The sequence below is a fragment of the Choristoneura fumiferana genome, chromosome 11, assembly GCF_025370935.1.
Source record: "Choristoneura fumiferana chromosome 11, NRCan_CFum_1, whole genome shotgun sequence".
Lineage (NCBI taxonomy): Eukaryota > Metazoa > Arthropoda > Insecta > Lepidoptera > Tortricidae > Choristoneura > Choristoneura fumiferana.
In genome coordinates, this window is record NC_133482.1 from 2,426,331 (window position 1) to 2,449,188 (window position 22,858).

At 39.3% G+C, this 22,858-nt stretch overlaps 3 protein-coding genes across 6 annotated transcripts; 2 read left to right on the plus strand and 1 right to left on the minus strand.

The window, feature by feature from the left end:
* Positions 1–4: 4 nt before the first annotated feature.
* Mocs2A (Molybdenum cofactor synthesis 2A) lies at positions 5–906 on the minus strand. Of its 4 annotated transcripts, none has more exons than XM_074094064.1 (2): positions 747–906; positions 5–283 (listed from the first exon to the last, which is right to left on the minus strand). In XM_074094064.1, exon 2 carries the CDS (start codon positions 275–277, stop codon positions 5–7), a length of 273 nt encoding a protein of 90 aa, XP_073950165.1. In that variant the 5' UTR covers positions 278–283; positions 747–906. The 4 variants fall into 4 exon arrangements, with proteins under 4 accessions (XP_073950165.1, XP_073950166.1, XP_073950167.1 ...); XM_074094065.1 differs by lacking the exon at positions 747–906 and adding an exon at positions 557–740; XM_074094066.1 differs by lacking the exon at positions 747–906 and adding an exon at positions 501–740.
* Positions 907–1,559: 653 nt separating this feature from the next.
* Positions 1,560–8,454, plus strand: LOC141432483 (uncharacterized). The gene has a single exon (XM_074094068.1). The coding sequence runs from the start codon at positions 1,978–1,980 to the stop codon at positions 7,441–7,443; it is 5,466 nt and encodes a 1,821-aa protein (XP_073950169.1). The 5' UTR covers positions 1,560–1,977; the 3' UTR covers positions 7,444–8,454.
* Positions 8,455–8,588: 134 nt separating this feature from the next.
* IFT46 (intraflagellar transport 46) lies at positions 8,589–22,145 on the plus strand. The gene is made up of 7 exons (XM_074094069.1): positions 8,589–9,455; positions 9,560–9,689; positions 12,490–12,649; positions 16,989–17,155; positions 19,772–19,875; positions 20,787–20,899; positions 21,629–22,145. The coding sequence occupies exons 1-7, from the start codon at positions 9,159–9,161 to the stop codon at positions 21,891–21,893; spliced, it is 1,236 nt and encodes a 411-aa protein (XP_073950170.1). The 5' UTR covers positions 8,589–9,158; the 3' UTR covers positions 21,894–22,145.
* Positions 22,146–22,858: the final 713 nt, after the last annotated feature.

The window sequence follows — 22,858 nt, forward strand, 5'->3', positions numbered from 1 at the left end:
AAAATTATCCACCACTTAGAGGCGGTATCACAGCAATATGATCACACTCATTTATCTCTATATCAATTGCCTCATCACAGACCTCCTCGTTTTTTGCTAACAATATATTATTCTTTATAGCTTGTAAATTGTAGCTTTCAGTAATTATGTTCAGGAGCTGATTGTAGCTGAGCTTCTTAGGCAGTAGGATGGAGGATTCTTTAGTGCCAGCCAGCTCCTTGGATTGAGCAAAAAATAATAACTTCACATTCACCACATTCTCAATTTCCATAGTCATCGCATCCTGTAAAAAAAGTGTCATTAGTTCACAATTAGGTACTTTACTATTGAAGAATATTTGAAATAAGAATTTGAAGGATGCATCAGTAAAAGTATTGACACAACAATGTAGATAATTAAATTAAATGCAATATGGCAATAACATTGGCAAAACTTCAATTTACATTTTGGCACAACTCAATAGATTATTTTCAGTGTTAATAAAAATAAATTGACGCTACCTCGCAAACTAAATAGTGCAAATGATCCGTATATTTTGTAAATAATTAGGACCCACAGTAGTCACGAGACGCAAGCGGCCGCAAAGACATCCGCTAACGAACGAACTAACTGCGGCTTGCTGGCATTCGGCAATCTAGAAGCCGGTTTTGTAATAAAGAAATCAACCAGCCGTGAAAAAAATGAACGACAAGTAGTAGTTTATGATAGGATAGGATAGGTTTATTCGTACGTTAAAGTTACTTGACCTTATTGAGTGGTGATGCTCGAAAGTATTTGCCAAGAATAACCAGCAAAAAAAAACAAAAATATTCTTTTAATTTATTTCAGAGCGTTAATATTCTTCACAAAATAATTATCGCCATGCCGCAGCCGCACGCACGCAATCGCCAAATTCACCAAAATAAATTACATCATATATCGTGACAGTGACAGTTGACAGTTGAGTAGAGAGATACCTAAGTGTTCAAAGTTTGTTTGCCATTTCTACATTTTTTTTCCTACATTTTATAAGAAAAATATGTTTAATATTACTGTCCTAAATAAGATTCCAACGTTATGCTTTAATTTTTACAAAAGTACCGCTTAAGTACTGTGATTGTAATTTCATAGTTTTGAAGTTACAAGCAATATAAAAATAATAAGCAGCAGTTTTATTTTACTGCCTTGCTCTGCATTATTCAAACAAATATATTTTTTAATGTTACCTTTTTTTCACAACATAAATAATTATTTAGACAAAAAAAAAAACTATGTACAGAAACAAACACTAGCTTTGTAAACGCACTTTATTGAAAGAGCTCCATGAATGTGCAAACTGATAGTATTTTTCACAAAAAGGAACCAAACATTACTCTTTGAAATAAATAGACTTTGTTTGACTTAAGGCAACATTATTTTTGATTAGTTAAAATGTTTTAATTATAATTTTGAACAGTGCTACTAGCTACCTAAAACCTCAGCAGTAGCCAAACAAGAGCGACAGACAATGCATGGTAGCTTTAATGTGATCTTGAATGAAGTTGAATGAAATGACACTGACGTTACTGTCAGTTGAAATATAAAAAAGTTACTGGATTTCAAACGGTCTTCGTTCGTTGTGAATTTACGCTCGAGCTCAACCGCTTTTTGGCAAGTTTCCCTCGGGCGCGCGCGTTACATAAAATGAACGTCGCAGTGCGCGCACCACAAAAAGGTTAAAAATAGACTTTCAGTGTGAGTTGCGTGTATTCCCCGCAGACATTTTTGTTTTCAAATGACATACATACCGAAACGACGCTCGTATTACGTATTAGAAATCTGAAGTGAAACCCACTGAAATCGGTTAACTGTAAACATTGTACTAATTTTTTGTTCGCATCTCGTCTCCTGATTGACGTGTGGAGCGGAATAGAATATTAATTGTGGACGTTTGTGCAGTGATTTACGGTGTTTCTATGGATTTGTACTAGTAATAGGAGTGAAGTAAAACTTATTAAAATGGCTCAACACGCTGAGCCAATGGACGTGGACGACATCGAAAGTGATTTTGACAACAAGGAAAACACTTATCATCATAGCAATGTTTTGCCAAGAACCCCATGTACTGAAAAAGGCTACGAGGAACTTGATGTCTCAGAGCTCAACATGAAACTAAGGTATTCCGTCACCCCTGCTGCCTCTCCGATGTCAAAAAGCATGTCTCACTCTCTTGACAGCCGATACAATGCTTCCACAGACGAGTCTCTCAATAATACTGTTATTAATGAAAATGAAAATAATTTGACTCGGTCCTTACATTCTGCTTTGAACAAGCCAGAGTTGAAAACGCCCAAGGTATTGCCTCTACAATCTTTACCAGCAAACCTTACAGCAGACAGCACTAGAAATGCTACAATTCTTCAACAATTAGTTACTAAAATTGACAATAACAATGTGACAATAACTGTAAGTAATGAAAATGAAATTGATACCCTGTCATTTCCAAGTTCCTCTTCATCTATGACGCATACCCCTGAGGCCACCACACCGACAAAAGAAATCGCTAAAGATGGTGGTTCCCCGATTATGAGAGGGCTTAAGTCTGTTCTGAGTATGTTCCGCTCTTCACAAAGCCCTATTCCTCCAGCAGAAGCAGAAAGCAAAGCCATAGATGCTGTTCTAAGCCCAACTGATGTACAATTACCTGATTCTAAACCTCAGGCTATGGCATCTACTCCCATTAATCAGAGAAATAAAGAAAAAAGTATCTCCAGAAGAAATAGTTCACATAAGGAAAGTTTAGTGTTTAATGAAGATTTAGAAAAAGAATTACAATGGAACGATGACTCAACAATAGTTTTTAGTACAGAAAAAATCCCGATCCATAAATTATTTTTTCAAGATAAGCCAGTCATCTCCAAACCTGACAATTTACAACAGCCTATTAATGATGATGTTAATTCCTCAGTAGAATATATGGATGTTTCATATAATGATATTTCTATGAGAGAAAGAACATTGAATGCAACTGGAAACAAAAGCGCAGCCTTTGATATTCCAGAATCTGATGGAGAATTTGTTGATTGTGAAACAACTATTACGCAGGATGAATGCCAAATTTTTACTGAAAATGCCAAGTCAGAAGAATTTATTATCAAACAACAAGATAATACTAAAAAAAATTTGGCTGAAAAGAATGTTGCAGCAGATGAATTGCCTTTTTTGAATACCACTGTAGATATACTAAAATTAATTGATGGTTCTCAAATAGATGTTAATGCAGATCAAACAGTAAAGCAACTAGATTTTTCCACTACTGATATTGTCAACCAATTGTCTGATCTTATTGATGCTTCTGAAACAGTTAAAACCAATGTAAGTTTAGATAAGCATAAAGTCGATTTAAATAATACTGAAGCTCTTAAGGCAACTCATGTACTCAAGCAAACTTTTACTGAAGACAAGCCGATACTATTAGAAAATCTAGTCACAAGTTCCGAGAATTCCATGTTTTCTGAAAACATCAGTTCTATTAAAGATGCTGAAAATGTAAGTATTGAAAATAATAAAATAGAAAATGTAATTCATGATTTGGATACACCCTTACAACCAGATAAGATAGGTTCAAGCTTCGAAACTGTTTTGCCTATAATTAGTTCAGTCCATGCTGAAGTTATTTCTACAACAGATGATTCTTCTCATACTATAAAAAATAAAGATAATGTAAGATTGGAAACAGTTGAAAAAATAAGTGATGGCATGCCAAATCATCCTTTACCTTGTGACATTCCATTACCCAATGAAGATGATTTTAATGAAATAGTTCAAAATTTGGACCAAGAAAATTTACAGTCAGAAGAAATACTTACTGAAACTTTGCCAATAGTCGAGACAGCGCAAAATACCTTATTGGCAGCACTAAATAAAACAACTGAATTGAGTCTTGAAACAAAACTAGAAAATAATCAAACTGACAACCCTGACATCTCTTGTAAACTGACCTTATTACCTAGCGATGTTCCAATACCTGACATGGATGATAATCATTCAATAAAGATCAATAGTTCACTGCACGAAGCTGTAACTGTTGTCCCTGACCCTGTTCAACCACAAATTGCTTTAACTACTGATATTGAAAATGTAGTAAATAATACTGTTTTAATGAACCATTCTGTAACTGCAACACCCAGTGAAAATGGTAATGATGAGGAAATAACCCAAAACATAATATCTGAAGTCTCAATTAAAAATGATACTGTTGAGATTGATGAAGGAGAAAAGATGGAGGTATCTTACTGCAAACAATTTTCAGAAAAATGCCCTGAAAATTTAGCTGTTGATGTCCCTGCCACAACTGATTCTTCTGATGAAATAAATGAAACCATAAAAATATCTGATTCTCCTAAACAATTACAACTAATGTGTATTGAAAATCTTCCTAGTAAAATCGAATTACCTGAAGCAAATGCACAGGAAATCAAATTTGTTTTACGGGATGACATAGTAATTACTGAAAAACAAATTGAGAGCGAACATGAACCAGCGCCTGCTATTATAATGGAGAATAATGCATTTGAAGAAAAGTCTGAGAACGTTTCAGCTAGCACTAATATAAATTTACCAGACAATTTTGAAACTTTTTCTAATTCAAATGTGGTAGAAGCAGTAACTTCGTCAGTAATAGTGCCAGAAACATCCTTAGATCCAAAAATCAACGAAACTAAGTCACCAGATCTTCAAATAAACATTTCACATGAGATAAACATTGTTGACACTACACACGATTCGGAGCTGACTAAAAATGTAACTTCAACAGCCAATGCTTTGTGTTGTGAAGTGCCCAGTTTACCTTTAACACCTTTATTAGAGAAAGCTGGTGAAGATAACACCGATGCCCCGACTACAAAAGATGAGATAATTACAGACACTTCAAACAATATATCTATTAGAACAGGTTCAGATACAACGGAAGTTATAAAAAGTGTATTGCAACCTGAAGGGGAAATAGATGAAGAAGTAGTGGTGTCTGAAAATAGTAGCCCTTTTGTTTCCATATCGGCTGAAGAAAAAATTGTCGTTCAATTCAAAGGCGACAATTTAGAAGATAGCGTAAATTCTACTTCCGATAAATCGACTTTACCACCATTGTCTCCAAAAATAGTTTCAAAAGGTTACAATTTGAACTTTGATGACCTTGACGCTATGAATCCGTTTGCAACAAAGACGAAGATTAGAATGTCGCCACCACCTGGTGCATCTCCAAACAGACAGCCGGAAGTAGAACCTGTACAGTACCAGAGAATTGAGAAATCGGAGCTCTCTGAGAAAGGTAAAAATGAAAACAGAAGAAAGTCGATGCCAGAAAAAAGAAAGCCTTTGAAAACAAAAAGTGCTTTTAATTCTACTTTTGATAGTACGGAGAGTCCCACATCAAAACTAGTTGAACCTAAAAACCAAAAGGACACAGACTACCCTAAAAAAGAGATTGATATCAAGCAGGATAATTCACAGAAAATTGATATAGCTCAAACCGAGACTGTTACACCGGTTATTGATGAAGCAACCAATCAACCAGAGGCAACCAATCTTGTTGAAACAGATAAAGTGGCCAATTATCATACAAAAACAACTATGGCGGCGGAATCATTTGAACATAATCCTGATAACACCACCAACATTGTCGAAGATATTGTTATGAGTGAAAGTCGTAAATCTACTATAAACTCAGACAATACTTCATCTTCAGAACAATCTGCGTATTTCTCTGCTGCTGCTTCATCCACCGAATGCACTGAGTCGAAGAACGTTTTTAATTTACCCGAAATAGATGACAAAGACTTTAACCCATTTGCCACTAAATCCAAAGTTCGTCAGACACCACCACCTGATTTAGATATGGTTAATCCATTCGCAACTAAATGTAAAATCAAATCTTCACCTGAGACATCATTCGTTATTACTGCAAACGATGCCAATACTACTGTAACGGTTGATACTGGAAGCGAATTAAAAGATGCATCCCATAATTTGAGCACTTGCAGTGATTCTTCGAGGACTAGTGATGAAAAGGATGTCACTGTCCAGGAAGTTCATACTGAAGACGAAGACACAATAGAAGGTCCATTTCTAGAAGCCGAGGATATTAATTATACCGAAAAAATACCAGAGCTCGATGATGATAAAGCACATGTTGATTTAAATAATATTAATGCGCAGGCGCATGAAGACGACACGGAAGCTGCTGAGATGTTTATAGATGCTGAAGCATTTGAATTCCTTATGAATCAGAACAATACCGATGAAGTGGCATACAGCGGCAAAGAGAGCTTATTTCTTAAGTTTGATCCCCTTTTTGCTCGGAGAGTTACGTCAGAAGGTGTGGCTGCTGCTTTAAGTGAGATTAAAAAAAGACAAAGCACTCCCAAGAAAATGTCAAAACCGATGCCTCCTAAAAACGAGGAGCTAATGTCATTTGATGAACTGGTCGCCGGTCCATCAGACTTGAACAAAACCAATGCAGTACAATGTGACGTTGAAGACACTCACGATGATATGAATGTCACTGTATTGTCTAAACCAATGATGGCCGTCACCCCAGCTGTGAACCCAGTGGTCACACCTAAGAAATCTTTGACACCAACTAGAGCAAATAGGCTGTCGATGACGTTTACATCGCCTGCCATGGCAGTGATTGATAGGCTGCTTTCATTGAGTGGCAATAGTCCATCGGCAGGTCTGGATACGACGGTCTCGCACACCAGTAGAGAGCGCACTGAAGCTGATCAAGCTCTTACACAATTAAGAGAGTTGCTAGCCGAAAAGGAAATAAATGTCTATAATTTAAGATGCGAAAGCAAAGAACTCAAAAACCGATTATCCGCTTTAGAAACTCAAATGAAATCTCTTGAAGCAGTGAGTTCAGAAAGACTACAAAAAATTAATGAATTGACTGAAAACCTAGCTGAAAAAACGAAAATGAACAGGAGCATGGCAGCAGTTGTAGAAGAGTACGAACGGACCATCGCTAGTTTAATATCAGAAACCGAACAAGACAAGAAACGCTACGCCGAAGAGCGCATGCAGCTTATACGAGACAGGGACGAACAAACGGCACATTTGACAAGCATGGAGGTGTCATTCAGCGACTTACATAGTAAATACGAAAAGAGTAAGCAAGTAATAATAGGCTACAAAACGAACGAAGAAGCATACAAGAATGCTATAAAAGAATTTGAGGAGAACCTTGCCAAGATGCATTCGAATTATGAGCTACTGAAACAGCACGCTACTTCGAAACTTAATCACGCGAACCAAGAATTAGAGAAGTTGAACAAAGCCCATGAGAGTGAAATATTAAAGTATAACGCTATGATAAAGAGGAAAGATTTGCATATCACGTCACTGGAAGAAAGTCTCGCTCAGAAAACCAAAGCGAACGAAGAATTGACGGCCATATGCGATGAACTCATCAACAAAGTCGGCTGAACTAATTTTAGGCGTATCCAAACATTAGCTATGTTTTATAGTCTTTATGATCCAGATTGATATCTCGGGGCCTGTTGCTTGTGCACTTGTCTTCCGGTAAGTTGCATTAAGACGAGCTGGTCTCGGCGACTCGACGCGTGCCAAATAAACAATCATGTTAAAAATTCCTGTTAATTCAAGACTGCAAATTGTGATAAGAGAATTAATTGGATGTAATTCGATGTGTGTAACCTAATTAGTCGTTGTTGTACATCAGTTAGTTTTGTCATTGAGATGTCTTGTAACGAAATGAAAACAACGTATTTAGCTCTAACAATATATTTTTGTACCTTACACTTTTGTACTATGCTGGACATAGTGAAAACGTGTGATAATTTTATTGAATACTCATCTCAACCGTAGTACTACTTAATACTTTCATCGTGAATAATACAGGGTGAAATTTTAAACATTATACAAAATTAGTGGTCCAGCTTGAACCACTCATTTTGTAACATTCGAAATTTACTCTGGATAATACCTTTTGCATGTAATTAAATTTGGAATCCTAAAAACTTATTTATGTAAGTATAACTATTAGATAAAATATTTTTGGGATAGTTTACTCATGCATTAAAATATTTTTGTATATGTGTAATGGACAGACAAAAAATCTCCTATTGTTAGACATTTCAAGATGCATGATAATTATGATGCTAGTTTAAATTTAAGGGACATTTAAGAGTGTATTTCATATTTGCCATGTTTACCTTTATGTCACGTATCCCATAGTGACTCATAGTCATAATTTCCGTATCATCAGATCTCTCATATCATTTTTTTATATTTTTATATAATTTGTAGACCTTAAACGTAAATCAGAACTATTTTTGGAAAGAAAATTTTGCAAGTCGGAAATTTGTAAACGATATATTTTCACACCAGGTCCAGTGTTGAAGTATTTTTGTAATTATACTTAGAGATGTAGACGTTAGGTTTATTATAGTTATTAAAGTTATTGACTTTTCGAAATGTTTGTTTTATTCCGCGAATAATATCCGAAATATAAATATAATATCCAAAGAAACTGAAGCGCGTATCAGGGTGGAACTGTTTCCCTGCAAATGTAATGTTACGCCCGCCAAACAACTCGTTGTCAAATGTGGTCAAACTGAGTGCGAAAGGTTCCACCTCTAGGCGAATTCAGTTTCCACAAGTACTACGTGAACCTTGTTTTATTACTAGACATCGCAGTGGTGAAGATAGTATTTCAAATCAAAATAATGTGAGCACATTCTTCACTTCGACTCTTACAAAGGTCTCATATAAATTTTACCAAAAGTGGATTAGTTCGGCGATTATAATTTAATTTATAATTGAAGTCTGTTTTCTGATTTATAAGAACAAAATTCAGGTTACAAGTGCCTTCATACCTTTACAAACTTCTCATAATTTTGACGAAGCATTCCCGACTGCTAAACACGCTGTAGCTTCGACGCTGTACTGTAGGTTTATTTGTGTATAATATTCGAAAGCCATCGTTTATATTAATTGCGCTCATAAAAGTTCTGTATTGTTTTCCAACAAAACTGCATGTGATATGTTGACACGTGGAGTTGTACCACGCTGTACCAAGGCATTATTTTTAACAAAAAGTCCTACTTTAGCGAGGCCATTGCCTCTGCTCTTTTTGCCCAAGAGCTCGACCAAGGAGGTTCGCTGGCTCGCGCGTTGCCATGGCAATGAGGGACAAACATTGTCAAACGCTGACCTTCAGTCACGAGGAGCCGAGTGAAGTTGTCTATGTCGCTAATGAGTGTCCTCGGGGGATGTATGACGAAACGTTAGAGGTCGATGCGAGGGAGATTGATAGTCCTTCATCGAGCTCCGACGAGGAGGTGGTCAAGGCGGCCATGTCCAAGTTCAACCCGCCGGCGCGTCACATCGCACGACACGATTTTGATTCGGAGAGCGAAAGCGACTCGGACCCTGAGAACGACAAGTTCCTAAACAATGCCAGCCGGAGAGATGCGGTAAGATGTTTTAATTAACTGAGAGATAATGCGGTAACATTGTTGTTAACTGCCTAATTGTTATCCTTTTGTTTGGTGTGAATTTTTGTTGTGTAATTGTTCAGAGTGCAGAGCGGAAGCCGCAGGCGGAGAAGGTCGGAGAGTTGTCCAAGCAGTCTTCTAAAGATGAGACTCGTGAAATTGTCAAGGGCAGGCCAGCAGCAACAAAACGCGCAGATTCATCTGAAAATTCAGGTAAATCTGGTCTACTTACTCTAACTCTTAGGCTTTTACCCTTAAGAACGTAAAATATTATCTATCTTTTTTGTACGATAACCAAAGGGTAATTATCTATATCTATGTAACTAGGTGACATTCGTTTATTTATGTCGTGTGACATTGATATGATATGCGTTCAAAATATCGAAGATCCAAAATTAGTGATACTTTTTAATACTAAGGTAAGTACATCTTTCTTACGTTCCCACGAATGAATTAATAGTCCAACATGCTTGTGCGTTTTAAAAAAAAGTGTAGGTACCTAGTAGTAGGTTTTTAGGGTTCCGGAGCCAAAATGGCAAAAACGGAACCCTTATAGTTTCGCCATGTCTGTCTGTCTGTCCGCGGCTTTGCTCAGGGACTATCAATGCTAGATAGCTGTAATTTTGCACGGATATATATGTAAGCTATGCCGACAAGTAGAAAAGTACAATGTAGTGTACCTCCCATAGACGTAAAGTGGGGGTGATTTTTTTCGCATCCAACTATAGTGTGGGGTATCGTTGGATAAAACCATTAGGGGTTTGCTAAGACGATTTTTGGATTCAGTGATTCGTTTGCGAAATAATTCTACTTTAAAATGCAAATTTTCATTAAAATCCCCCCCCCCCTCTAAAATTTAAACCGGTAGGTGGAAAAAAAATTAAATTCAGGATGGTAAAGGATAAGTATATCAAACTTACAAGGAAAACTATAACGGCTAAGTTTGCTTGAGAATTGACAAGATTTCATTTTTTAAATTACTACAGGAATCGAAAGATTCCTCCTGAACATGGAAAATATTATTATAATTGATTTCTCCATATTAAAAAAAATACAAAAAATTTAATGTTTGAATTTAACTACAACAGAATAGATATGTTTCTTTGCCTTTATCCTGTCATAATTTTGATATTGTCTCTATGCAACGTCTACGTCAGATACGTTATTTTTTTTAAGAGAAAAAAAGTAATGGATCTATTGTGTCGTAGTTTTGAGTTAAGTAGAATAAGCACATCTTAAAAAAATTGTAATAAATTAATTAAAGTTGTAGCGAAATTTTAAAAATATCACCTACAGAGTTATAGTCTTAGAAATATGAAATCTTGTCAATTAAGATTCCGCATAAAATACGAAATCCTTAGAAAAATATTACTTAATTTTTTCGTAATTTTGGGCGTGTTCGACACGCTCTTGGCCGGTTTTTTCTACTCAGAATCCCCATTTTTTTCATACAAAATTTTATGAGTCAGTTTTGTCACGCACGTAAAAAACTTCGAAAACTGTATTTTTTTTTGGGGGACATTTTTTTAAACTATCGGAATCTATTGTGCTCTTGATTCTGAGTAGGAAAAACCATATTTTTTCCAAAATTTCAAAAAAAGAGAGGGTACACTTCTTTTTGAAAACGCCCGCTTATCGTGCCATGTCTTGTCCTCGTTAAGCTAAGCAATTTTTCGTGAAGTATCGGGGCAAGACCTAAACCATTCGATGACATGCATTGTGGTGAAAAAAGTACTGGTTTTATACCGGTAATAAAAAAATCTTAAGTTGGATTTTCATTTTGGAGGCGAAAACCCCCCATAATGAAATTACGCCTTACGCTATTTAATTACTTATATCCGTTTGGCTTTCATATTACATCTGTAGACTACGGTCACCAGCATTAATATCTGCCACAGCTGGCACGTCCTTCCGGCCCTAGAAATAGAGTCGTATCAGATATTTATGCACGCTTGTTGTGTCAGATATGGTGCTGGTGACTGTACTGTACGCTAGTCATGCGGCATACGATTACCCGGTTGGACTGAGCCAGAACTAACTGCACATTCATACATTAGTTCATTAGATTGCGCCAACGCTGGCTGCGATAAAAAATAATTTAGAAGCCTTGTATCCACATTGAGGTCGATGAATCGGGCTATATTTAGTTACCGCCAGCTGTACTAGACTAGAGATGCCAGTAATATACAATCGTTCCTTGTATGTATTGCGGATTTATATTGTCAACGTTTCACCGTTATATTTTAACCGCCTACTGGAAGGAATGAACAATTACCCGATGGTAATTGATAACTATACCACAGAATATATAATAGTACAACTATACGTATGTCGTCGGTAGGTATTGTAGTACGAGTATTTCCTTTATGCGGCAAGTGGTGTCAGTATTGAATGGTTGGTAGGTATTGGGTCCTAATTAAGTTCATATTCTTACGATCTTACGGGATTTAAGCCGTGACTACCTAAGCTACCTTTAATGAGTTTTGTATGGATTTTCATAATGATATTATGGAAAATTGCAGACATGTTTTTTCTTCGTCAACATCAAATAGTGCTTCAGATTCATGAGTGAGGAACCCAAAGTTACCTAATTCTGAAAAAAAGAAGCAAATTCGGTGACAATTCGTGTCATCACTCATCACCATACGATGTAAAGGCTCCGTAGCACAATTTCGAAAATCAATATTCCTAATAACGATATTCCTAAAGACAAAACTCCGAAAATCAAAATTTATAATGTACGAAATTCCTAAAGATGTTCGATGTTCATTTAACCCACATTTAAAATAGCGAATGTACAAAACTGCTACTACATGAAAATCCTAAATAAATTTGCTGCAAAAGTTTGCTACGGAGCTGATGTAAATTATGCTTGTATTACCTAGTAATATATTATTATTTTTTGCGTTTGGTGGTGGTACTAAGCTGTTGGGACCGTTAATTGATAAATCATATTTCTTGCTTTCTTTCAAAATGAAAATCTCCTTTATGGTGGCAACTGTCCTTCACCCAGAGAGCGACAGCGCCGAGCTGGGGCTGGAGCGGCCCCCGGCGAGCGGGCAGCGGCGCGGCACCGGCGTGGTCGTCCCCGCGGAGGGCGCCTACGACCCCAAGCAGTTCCAGGACCTCAAGGTGCCCGCTGACCTGGAGAACATCTTCCAGTATATTATGAAGTGAGTTAAACACGCGGAAGCTGTTGCTTAGCTTTGAAGCTGACTAATTTAGACATTAAGAGACTTTATACTTATAATCTTCATTTTGACGACCGGATGGCCAAGTGGTTAGAGAATCGATCCCCGACCGGGGCAGATGTTTGTGTGAATAATACGAATGTTTGCTTTCGGGTCTTGGATGTATGTATTTATCTGTAGTATGTTTATCCGTTGCCTAGTATCCATAGTACAAGCTTTGCTTAGTTTGGGACTAGGTCGATTGGTATCAAGTGTCCCATGATATTTTTATTTATTTTATTTAGTACTTACTTTAGGTATTATTTCAACTGTTATGTTTATTGAATTATGTGTTGAATACATTTATATATTTTAGCTACATACATTATTGCATTAGGCATCACCTATAATGATAATTGTATTATTGGATCAAGTGAATTATGTATGACTTTCTATTCAAACTTTTCTTCTTGGTGGCAATGATGTTATTTCCGAAATGGTTGGTAGTAAAAAAAAATTAAAAGCCTTTTGAGTTTGAATTTTGAATGCTGCACCACACTCGTCGAGTGTCAAGAGGAGACAGGGGCGGCCTTAGTGGGTGGCGAACAGCGCAATCGCCCGGGGCGTCGCTCTTGCAGGGGCCTCGCGCAACAACCCAAGCAAATTTAAAAAAATATAGAAACCAGATCTACTTTCGCATTACATACTTTTCACGAAGGACAAAGGGCCTCGCAAAGACCTGCCGCCCGGAGCCTCGCAATGGGTAAGGTCGCCGCTGAGAGGAGAAAAGGAGACTGGACATGGTTTACCTGTAACAGCTCACTATTTACACAGCGTAATTTCGTTGATAGACGTAATTTCTTTGGTTTCGCGGTGACTGCCATGTTTTTAGGTCAACGAAATACAATACCTAACTTCGTAAGCCTCGTCGCTTGTTTTTGCGAGTACCTATCCGTTATCTGTACAATGTAACTAAAAGAACACCTACTACTTCTTGCTAACGTTTTCAAATAGCAAATAGTTAACAAAGACGCGTGGTGTATAGGTACGATCGTAAATTGCAATAATTTAAACTTTCTCTGGGTTGTAACTAAATAATTCTTTGAATATTTATCGGAAAAACGCTAACCATGCGAACTATTCACTACTGTACTTTACATACGTACTATATAGCCTGTTATACTAATTACATGCTTCTTGAAATCAGCATAGGTAGTTCAGTACCTTTTTATATTTTTTGCGTTGCCCAGGAGCGTACGCAGCCTGAAATTTTGGATAAAGTCTGTCCACGATAAAATTTGGTCATGCACGAGCTGGTGTGTCTTTGTAATGAATGCTAATTTTGAAGCAGCACTTTTTTTTTAAATTTTTTTTGTACATTTTTAGAAGATTTTTCAATTTGACGTGTACTATTTTTGGGACTCCCCCCCTCGGACCGCGCCTGGTCTTGCCACGACACGATCGACTGGACTAAAAGTCGCGATCGCCCTGGTCTAGGCGTCATTATGCTCTTGTTAATAAAAGAAAGAAAGGTCCATTCGTTTCCGAATGACATTCTAACTCCTAAACAAATGAAAGTCCGTCGTATCATATCTCATTTCGCTTCATTGCACAGTTTTATTTATCTCCACCCACGGTGCAACCTTGCGGTAACTAGCCGGCTGTCCGGGACGACGGATATCACACCCTTGGCAATTTGTGATAGGGTTTAAATTGGGTTTGAAATAATAACTGTATTAATAAGAATGTATGTCAGTAGGTGGATTGCAGTTGAGTCATGAAGTTAGATTGTGCGACATATCGCAGTTCTAAAACAAGAAGAACGTATTTTGACGGCGAAGTACCAATACCTCCTAACTGAATAATCTTTGACACGCGATTGAGGACCTTAGCATCCCCCAGCTAAAGCTAAGTTAGACATTTATCAGTTACATTACTTAATGCTTAAAAAATCGAGCAAAAAATAAGTTTTTGCGTTTATATCGAAAGTATGAAATTCGCGTTTAAGTCAGTGTTGTTTTAGAGGTGCGATACAAAATTCAATAAAAAGACTCGTCAAGATTGTTCACCCTTTTTCTAATGCTAAAAAAAAACCAGCCAAGAGCGTGTCGGACACGCCCGAAATAGGGTTCCGTAGCCATTACGAAAAAATTAAGTAATATATTTCTAAGGATTTTATATTTTGTACGGAATATTCCAAGTTTAGGTAAGTATATTTTATACCTTAGGCTGGTATTTTTATTCTTAAACTACTAATAATTCTCAAGAAAACTTGACCGTTATAGTTTTCCTTGTAAGTTTGATCTACTTACTACCATCCTGTTTTTTTTTGTAAAAATTTAGATTTTAGAGGGGGGGACGCCCTATTTTAATGAAAATTTTTACTTTAAAGTTGAATATTTTGTAAACAAATTACTGAATCGAAAAATTATCTAAGCAACCCCCTAATGGTTTTAAAATACCTATTCAACGATACCCCACACTGCAACATTAGATGAGAAAAAGAAAACGCCCCCACTTTACGTCTATGGGAGGTACGCTAAAAAAAAAAAAATTGAAATTTTTATTGAACCATTTTGTCGGTTTAGTTAACATATATATTCGTTCAAAATGACATTGAAAGCAACTAGAAAATCTAGAGTTGTTAGAAATAGGCGGCGAAACTATAAGGGTTCCGTTTTTGTCATTTTGGCTCCGGAACCCTAAAAACGTATTTATCTTGCTTTCTCAACTAGCGTACTGAAGGTACTTGAGAAAGCAAGATAAAAATGAACTTATCCGACAAAAAACGACGGAAAAACATTATACTTACATTAGATCTCTATCTACATAGGTACGATCATTGCAAGCTAAATATAATCTTTTACGGGCCTTATCACACTTGCGAGTTACGGACGTGTTGTTAACCCCCGACGCAGAGGGGTGTTATAAGTTTGACCGCTATGTGTGTCTGTCTGTGGCACCGTAGCTCTTAAACGGGGGATCTATTTAAAAGCGTTTTTTTCTATTTGGAAGCAGGTTTTCTAGCGATGGTTCTTAGATATGTTTCATCAAAATCGGTTCAGTCGTTTTTGAGATATTGAACTTTGAAGTGACAAAGTCGGAAGTTTTCAAACTTTTTGTTGGTTAGGTTATCTATACAAATAACAGCAGAGCAGGGCTACTCCGAAACTCGAAACTCGAAGTTCGTGTCGTGCGGTCCCTCTCGCTCTCGTATTAAATAGTATAAGTTTCAGAGGGACCGCACGACACGAACTTCGAGTTTCGAGTTTCGGAGTAGCCCTGCAGTCGCGGCGAACTCGTTCCGTGACCGGTTTCATACAAAATACGCTCGCTACTCGCAAGTGTGATAAGGTCCCAGTGGCCGATTTGCAGTCTTGGCTGCTCTAGGCCACAGACCATGTATTAAGTATTAGCCACACTCAGCATTGTCATCTCATCATCATAGTAACTTTTTATGTCTCAATGAGGATTTCACAGAGGCGAAATATCGCTAGATGGCGTTAGTATCGTGAGATCCGTTTGACGTTTGCTTGCGATTGGCTCATTTAGTTATTTTTCATCACACTTGCTCGTAAACAGTGTCGTAACATGCAGGCTACCTTGGTTGCAACCCCCCCAAATAAAACCCTCGACCTTAATGTGCTTGTCATGAAACCCGTGGTCGGTAAATGAGTCATTGCGTACTAATTTCATGCCATGAAGCCCAAGTCGGTAAATGAGTTTCTTACTGCATGACGTCACAGTGTAAAGACTTTGATGACGGAGGGAGCTTGCGCTGCCAAGAGCGCAGTCAGCGGTGTCGGCAATTTTTGAAACAATATTAGTTTTTCTTTTACAAATATACAATTTTACTCGCAAATGTGATGAAAAAACTTATATGTCGCACGGGCGGTACTAGAATTACGAACATCGACTCATTAAAGCCCTCAGTCTTTGACTTCGGGCTTCTAATAGACTCTCGTTCGTAATTACTTATTTACCGCCCTTAAGACACAATGTACTATAACCAATCACGAGCAAACGTCAAACAGACCTCACTAAACCATCTAGCGATATTTCACCTCTGTGAAAACCCGCATTGGCCACCCCTAATATCTGGCCACCCTAGGCCCGGGACTACTGGGCCTTAGGGCAAATCCGCCACTGTAAAGCCGAGTTTAGACTTGCAAGAAAAATCGTGCAAGTTGAATTACATTGCGAGGCCGCACAGCCAACGAGTTTATATACGTAGTGGTCAATCGAACGCCGCAATGTAATGCAACCGGCACGATTTATCTTGCAAATCTAAACTCGGCTTAAGGGCCTAAAAATAGTGACACGGTTTTCCTGCGATCCGCAGATACACGCCCCAGAAGATCGACATCGATTTCAAGCTGCAGCCGTTCGTGCCGGAGTACGTCCCGGCGGTGGGCGACATCGACGCGTTCCTCAAGGTGGCCACGCCGGCGCGCAACGTGCGCGGCGAGCCGCTCGGCGAACCGTTGCTCGAGCACATCGACAACTTGGGTGCGTGAACACGCCACATCTGTATAAATAAAAATGAATCGTAAAATGTGTTGCTAAGCGCAAAACTCGGGAACTACTGCTCCGATTTCGTTAATTCTTTTTTTGTTGTGTTGGTTACTGTCAGGAGAAGGTTTTTATGGAAGAAAATACAGAAAAAATACAACGGGAGCGAAGCCGCGGGCAACAGCTAGTTTTACATAAAAACACATAAAGTTGGAAAACCCCCGACTTTGTCACTTCAAAGGTCAATATTTAAAAAACTGATGAAGCGATTTTGATGAAACATGTGTCAGAACCATCGCTAGAAAACCTGATTGCAAATAAAAAAACCGCATTCAAATCGGTCCACCCGTTTTAGGGCTACGGTGCCACAGACACACATAGCGGCCAAACTTATAACACTCCTCTTTGCGTCGGGGGTTAAAAACGTAAAAGAATGAGATAAAATCGGCGGAACTCTCTCCTAAGTATATTTATGACAAATCGCGGGTTCTGATATTATTAACCTTATCTACGAGTATCTACGTTTTACAATCTGTGGGTCGCGACTCTCTATAGGTGGTAGCGGATCAGAATAAGAATCAGAAAAAATGTTTATTGTAGAACATAGGTAGCGAATGGCCCTTAAGGGGGTTGCAGTATCTTTAAAATACTCTCACCGTTATTGTGTATGATTATTCAACGTTTGTATTGTCAACGTAAAATAACACAAGTAACTGTAAGTGGAGATAAGCAGGGGGTCACCAAATACTTATCTTTCAAACCCAGAGGGGTCGCGTCCTGAAAAAGTTTGATAAACACTGATCTACTTACTCGTAGTGTAACGAAGTTATTGAAATGTATAATGCTGCTTCGAAATAACGATATGTCTGATGAGGACTGAGGTACAACGCCATGCTCCTTTAATACTTGATCCCTTGCATACGCCATTGCCGCCATAATGGGTCGCATTAGGCTTGTTTCACACGTACCACAACCACACGACAACAACAACCACACCACGTGGTCGGGCGCATATTTTGTATTGAAAATGAATAGTGCAATTCACACGAACCACATTTTGCCGTCATTATCGACCGCGTGTGCGATACGACCACATCGCAACCACAACGTAACCACATCGCAACGGCAACGCAACCACCGGCGGCACCGCAGCGGCCGGCCGGCCACATCGCAACCACGCGCCTGCGCTCTCCTCTCCCCCTTCATTCATTACGACGTCTTCTTCTTACTAATAAAAGCCATAACAAGGATAGCAACACCAATGTTTCCTGTTCGAATTCCATGAGTACGCTTAGTCAAGTCAAGGCGTGTTTCCTCTACAAAAGCCGGAATATATAACTGCGTCTGCACACGACCATCACACGACGGAACCACATCACAACCACATTTTGTAGGCACCACAACCTTATTCGTAGACCACAACGCAACTGCAAAATGCCGCAGCGACACTATTCACACGTAACCACATCGCAACTACTAGCGACAACCACATTTTGTAGGCACCACAACGCAACTGCAAAATGCCGTAGCGACACTATTCACACGTAACCACATCGCAATTACTAGCGACAACCACATTTTGTAGGCACCACAACGCAACTGCAAATGCTGCAGCAACACTATTCACACGTAACCACATCGCAACTACTAGCGACAACCACATTTTGTAGGCACCACAACGCAACTGCAAAATGCCGCAGCGACACTATTCACACGTAACCACATCGCAACTACTAGCGACAACCACATTTTGTAGGCACCACAACGCAACTGCAAAATGCCGCAGCGACACTATTCACACGTAACCACATCGCAACTACTAGCGACAACCACATTTTGTAGGCACCACAACGCAACTGCAAAATGCCGCAGCGACACTATTCACACGTAACCACATCGCAACTACTAGCGACAACCACATTTTGTAGGCACCACAACGCAACTGCAAAATGCCGCAGCGACACTATTCACACGTAACCACATCGCAATTACTAGCGACAACCACATTTTGTAGGCACCACAACGCAACTGCAAAATGCTGCAGCGACACTATTCACACGTAACCACATCGCAACTACTAGCGACAACCACATTTTGTAGGCACCACAACGCAACTGCAAAATGCCGCAGCGACACTATTCACACGTAACCACAGCTTGACCGCATTTTTACGCTGCGACGTGGTGTGGTTGTGGTACGTGTGAAACAACCCTTAGGGGCCAAAATCCAGTAAGTTAACAGTCTGGCCCTATACTACGAAGTGCAAAATTCGAACTTCGTATCGTGCCGTCCCGCTGACGCTAATATTATTTAATACGAGAGTGAGAGAGACGGTACGATACGAACTTTGAATTTTGTAGTAGCCCCCTAGATATTGGTGCCGGTGACTGTAAAGCCGAGTTTAGACTTGCAAGAAAAATCGTGCAAGTTGCATTACATTGCGGCGCTCGATTGACCACTACAAACTCGTTGGCTTTACGGCCTAGCAATGTAATGCAACTTGCAAGGTTTTTCTTGCAAGTCTAAACTCGGCTTAAGACGGCGTTGCGAGCGATTTGGCAACCGTGCCGTTCACTGAACCGAGGTAGGGTGGTAATGTTGCGGTGGTTCCAGGTCTGTCGGTGCTGGACGAGCCGGCGGCGGAGCAGAGCGAGTCGGCGCTGCTGCATCTGCAGCTGCGGGCTCTGTCCAAGTCCAGCAGCGCCAAGCCCACCGTGGTCACTACTTATTGAACTACCGTCACTTTTAAGAAAGCTCGGCTCGTACCTCATAATCATTATACTTATACCAAGCAGGTGGTAGGTCCTTGTGCAAGGTCCGCCCGGATTGCTACCACCATCTTGCTCGCTAATCCTGCCGTGAAGCAGCAGTGCTTGCACTGTTGTGTTTCGGCGTGGAGAGTAAGACAGCCGGTGAAATTACTGGCACGTGAGGTATCCCATCTTAGGCCTCTAGGTTGGCAACGCGTCTGCAATACCCCTGGTGTTGCAGATGTTTATGGGCGGTGGTGATCTCTTACCATCAGGAGACCCACTTGCACGTTTGCCACAAAGTCGAATAAAGAAAAATTTAGCAAAACCGATTAAACACATTAAACTACCAGGATAACTCACGTCTTAAATCGAGTTTAGCCCGACATGTTGCGGGCTAATCCGTAGCCCTTAGGAGCAATGCGACTCGGCGGCTACAACATGCCGGGCTTAACTCGATTTAAGACGTGAGTTAACCGGGTCAATATATTTAATATGAGCTGAACCGATATAGATGAAATTATGTACGGTATACAGATAGTTTGAGTCCCGGGGAAGGACATAGCACTGGGTGAGTGCAACAGCGGCACAAGTAAAAATATTAAAATAACTACTAATAAACTGTTACAATACAATACAGTCCATTATTAATTGTTTTTATATTTTGACTTATGCCACTCTTGCACTCTAGGATAGTTTTATCCCGAAATATTGCATAGTTCCCGCGGAATAGCGAGAAACAAATTCTAAGCGGGTGGAGTCGCTAGCCGCGACAACAGCTAGTAGGTAGGGTATTAGTAGGGTAGGGTATTGTATAGGCTAGGGTAGTGTAGGGTAGGGCTAATTCGCTGTTGAATATGATTTCTTTTGTGTTCCAGTTGACGAAAAAGATCGAGGACGCTGAGAAAAACGGCAAAGCGATCGAGCGCTGGATCCGCGACGTCAGCGAACTGCACCGCGCCAAGCCGCCGCCCACCGTCGCCTACACGCGGTCAGCCCCCCCAAATCCCCCTATTCTAAATCAAACAATCGGCAATATCAGTGTACTCGCCTATATACTCGTAACACTAGTGTTTACCATTGAAATAGGGCATATAAGGCAAAGCTCTGCGCAGGCGGCGACACTAGCGCAAACCTCCATGGCGTCAGTTCTCTTTATATTTTGTCGCCATGCCATGACAGATCATGACCAAAGAGTAATGATATATTTATTAGTAACAAAATAACATGATATTTACTTCGATAGTAACGATAGAGCTATATTTCCAAAAATTGAAATAATATAAAAAAAATAGATACTAAAAAAACTGTTTTCGGTTTTGTGCTAGTGCTGCACTCTGACGGCAGAAAATTGCAGTAATATTCCCTATTGGGAATTCCCTAAAATTGTCAAGGAAACTGGCATTGACATAAAAAACCCCATCGAAATCAGTCAATCCGTTTGAGAGCTACAATGCCATAGACAGACATTGGCGTGAAACTCATAATTTGCGTTGGAGGAGGATTCTGCGCTTGGGACAGTCGCGCGCCAATCAGCGCATACGCTTGCCACGTGCACCCGCCCCGCACATCGCTCACTGGTCCACAAGCGCCTCCCAAGCGTATTAATTTATTTAGTTTTTTTTTTGTTGCTGACAACGTAATCAGATCTCCCACCCCCTTCTGGGGCTTACGTAATACTTAAATAACCCCTGTACTAAACTCAGTGTTACAATTCCAGTAAAATGCCCGACATCGATACCCTAATGGAAGAATGGCCGGAGTCAGTAGAAGACAAACTGAACGAGGTCGGTTTCCCTCCAGCCAGCCTGGACTGCTCTCTGGCCCAGTACGTGGACTTAGTCTGCGGTATGTTCGACATCCCTGTGGCAGGAGACACCTTGAACGACAGGATACAAGCGCTGCATTTGCTGTTCAGCCTGTACTCCGCTGTGAAGAACTCGCAGCTGTATGCTGACAGGCAGAAGGAGGAGAATAGCGCTTAATGTTAAGGATAATAAAAATGTTGGTTTGGATGGATTGTTTTAGTTGAGAATGGGTTTACTTTACAAACAGTTAGATAATCTGAAATTAAAAATTGGACGTGTTATTTTTTTGGTTTACTAATGTTTCGGCGAATAACGTTTGGCAACCTGTTTCATTTCGCAACTCTTCATTTCCCAACCGTTTAATATTTCTGAAACAGTGAATATTTCAGATTTTTTATAAAACTAACCTAACCTAACCTAAAGGGTTCTACAAGATGGCTCTGAAATAAATCCTGAAATATTTACCGTTTTAGAGTTTGCGAAATGAAACAGGTTGCCAAACGTTACGTTGCGAAAAGGCAGAGTACTCGTATTTTTCTATTGTCAATTAGACAAAAAATAAAGAAGATCAAGATAAAGTTCCCATTTCCGAACTGACGCGCTTCAGGCTTTATAAAAAAAATCAGAATACGCATTCACTGCCACCGACGCACATATGCATTTTTGGAACTTCGCCCAGTGCCGCTGTCATAATTATTCATACATTTTGAACGCACATGTGCGTCGGTGGTACCTGTGGAAGTCAGGTGGTAGTAAATGCGTTAATATATCGCTCCAGCTCCGTTAGACATTCGGATGAATGGGCGGATTTTGCTCCGGACAAAATATACTGAGCGGCAAAAAATCTGCCGTCAATTGTATGTAGTAATAGGTAATTATTTTGTATGTAGAGTGGGCCAAATTTTGTGCCGCTCGGTATATTTTTACTTGAGATAGATTAGAGATGTCTTGCTGTTTTGTTCTCAATTGAAACAATATCGTACTTTGGCAATTAAGTTTATTTTCCAATTTCGTTACAATGATCTAAATAAAAATATACACTTTATTCTTTATTAATACTAGCATTCTTTTCCGAATCGCGCAATCTAAACACTTTGTTAAATAACATTTATTAATTAGACCTTCTTTTGCTACATCAGACC

Bases quoted from the DNA above. Each gene is read 5' to 3' on its own strand.
- Mocs2A (XM_074094064.1), bottom strand. From the start codon at position 277: ATGACTATGGAAATTGAGAATGTGGTGAATGTGAAGTTATTATTTTTT.
- LOC141432483 (XM_074094068.1), top strand. From the start codon at position 1,978: ATGGCTCAACACGCTGAGCCAATGGACGTGGACGACATCGAAAGTGAT.
- IFT46 (XM_074094069.1), top strand. From the start codon at position 9,159: ATGGCAATGAGGGACAAACATTGTCAAACGCTGACCTTCAGTCACGAG. The intron at 9,456-9,559 runs GTAAGATGTTTT...GTAATTGTTCAG, and splicing joins ATGCCAGCCGGAGAGATGCG to AGTGCAGAGCGGAAGCCGCA. The intron at 17,156-19,771 runs GTGCGTGAACAC...CGGTGGTTCCAG, and splicing joins CGAGCACATCGACAACTTGG to GTCTGTCGGTGCTGGACGAG.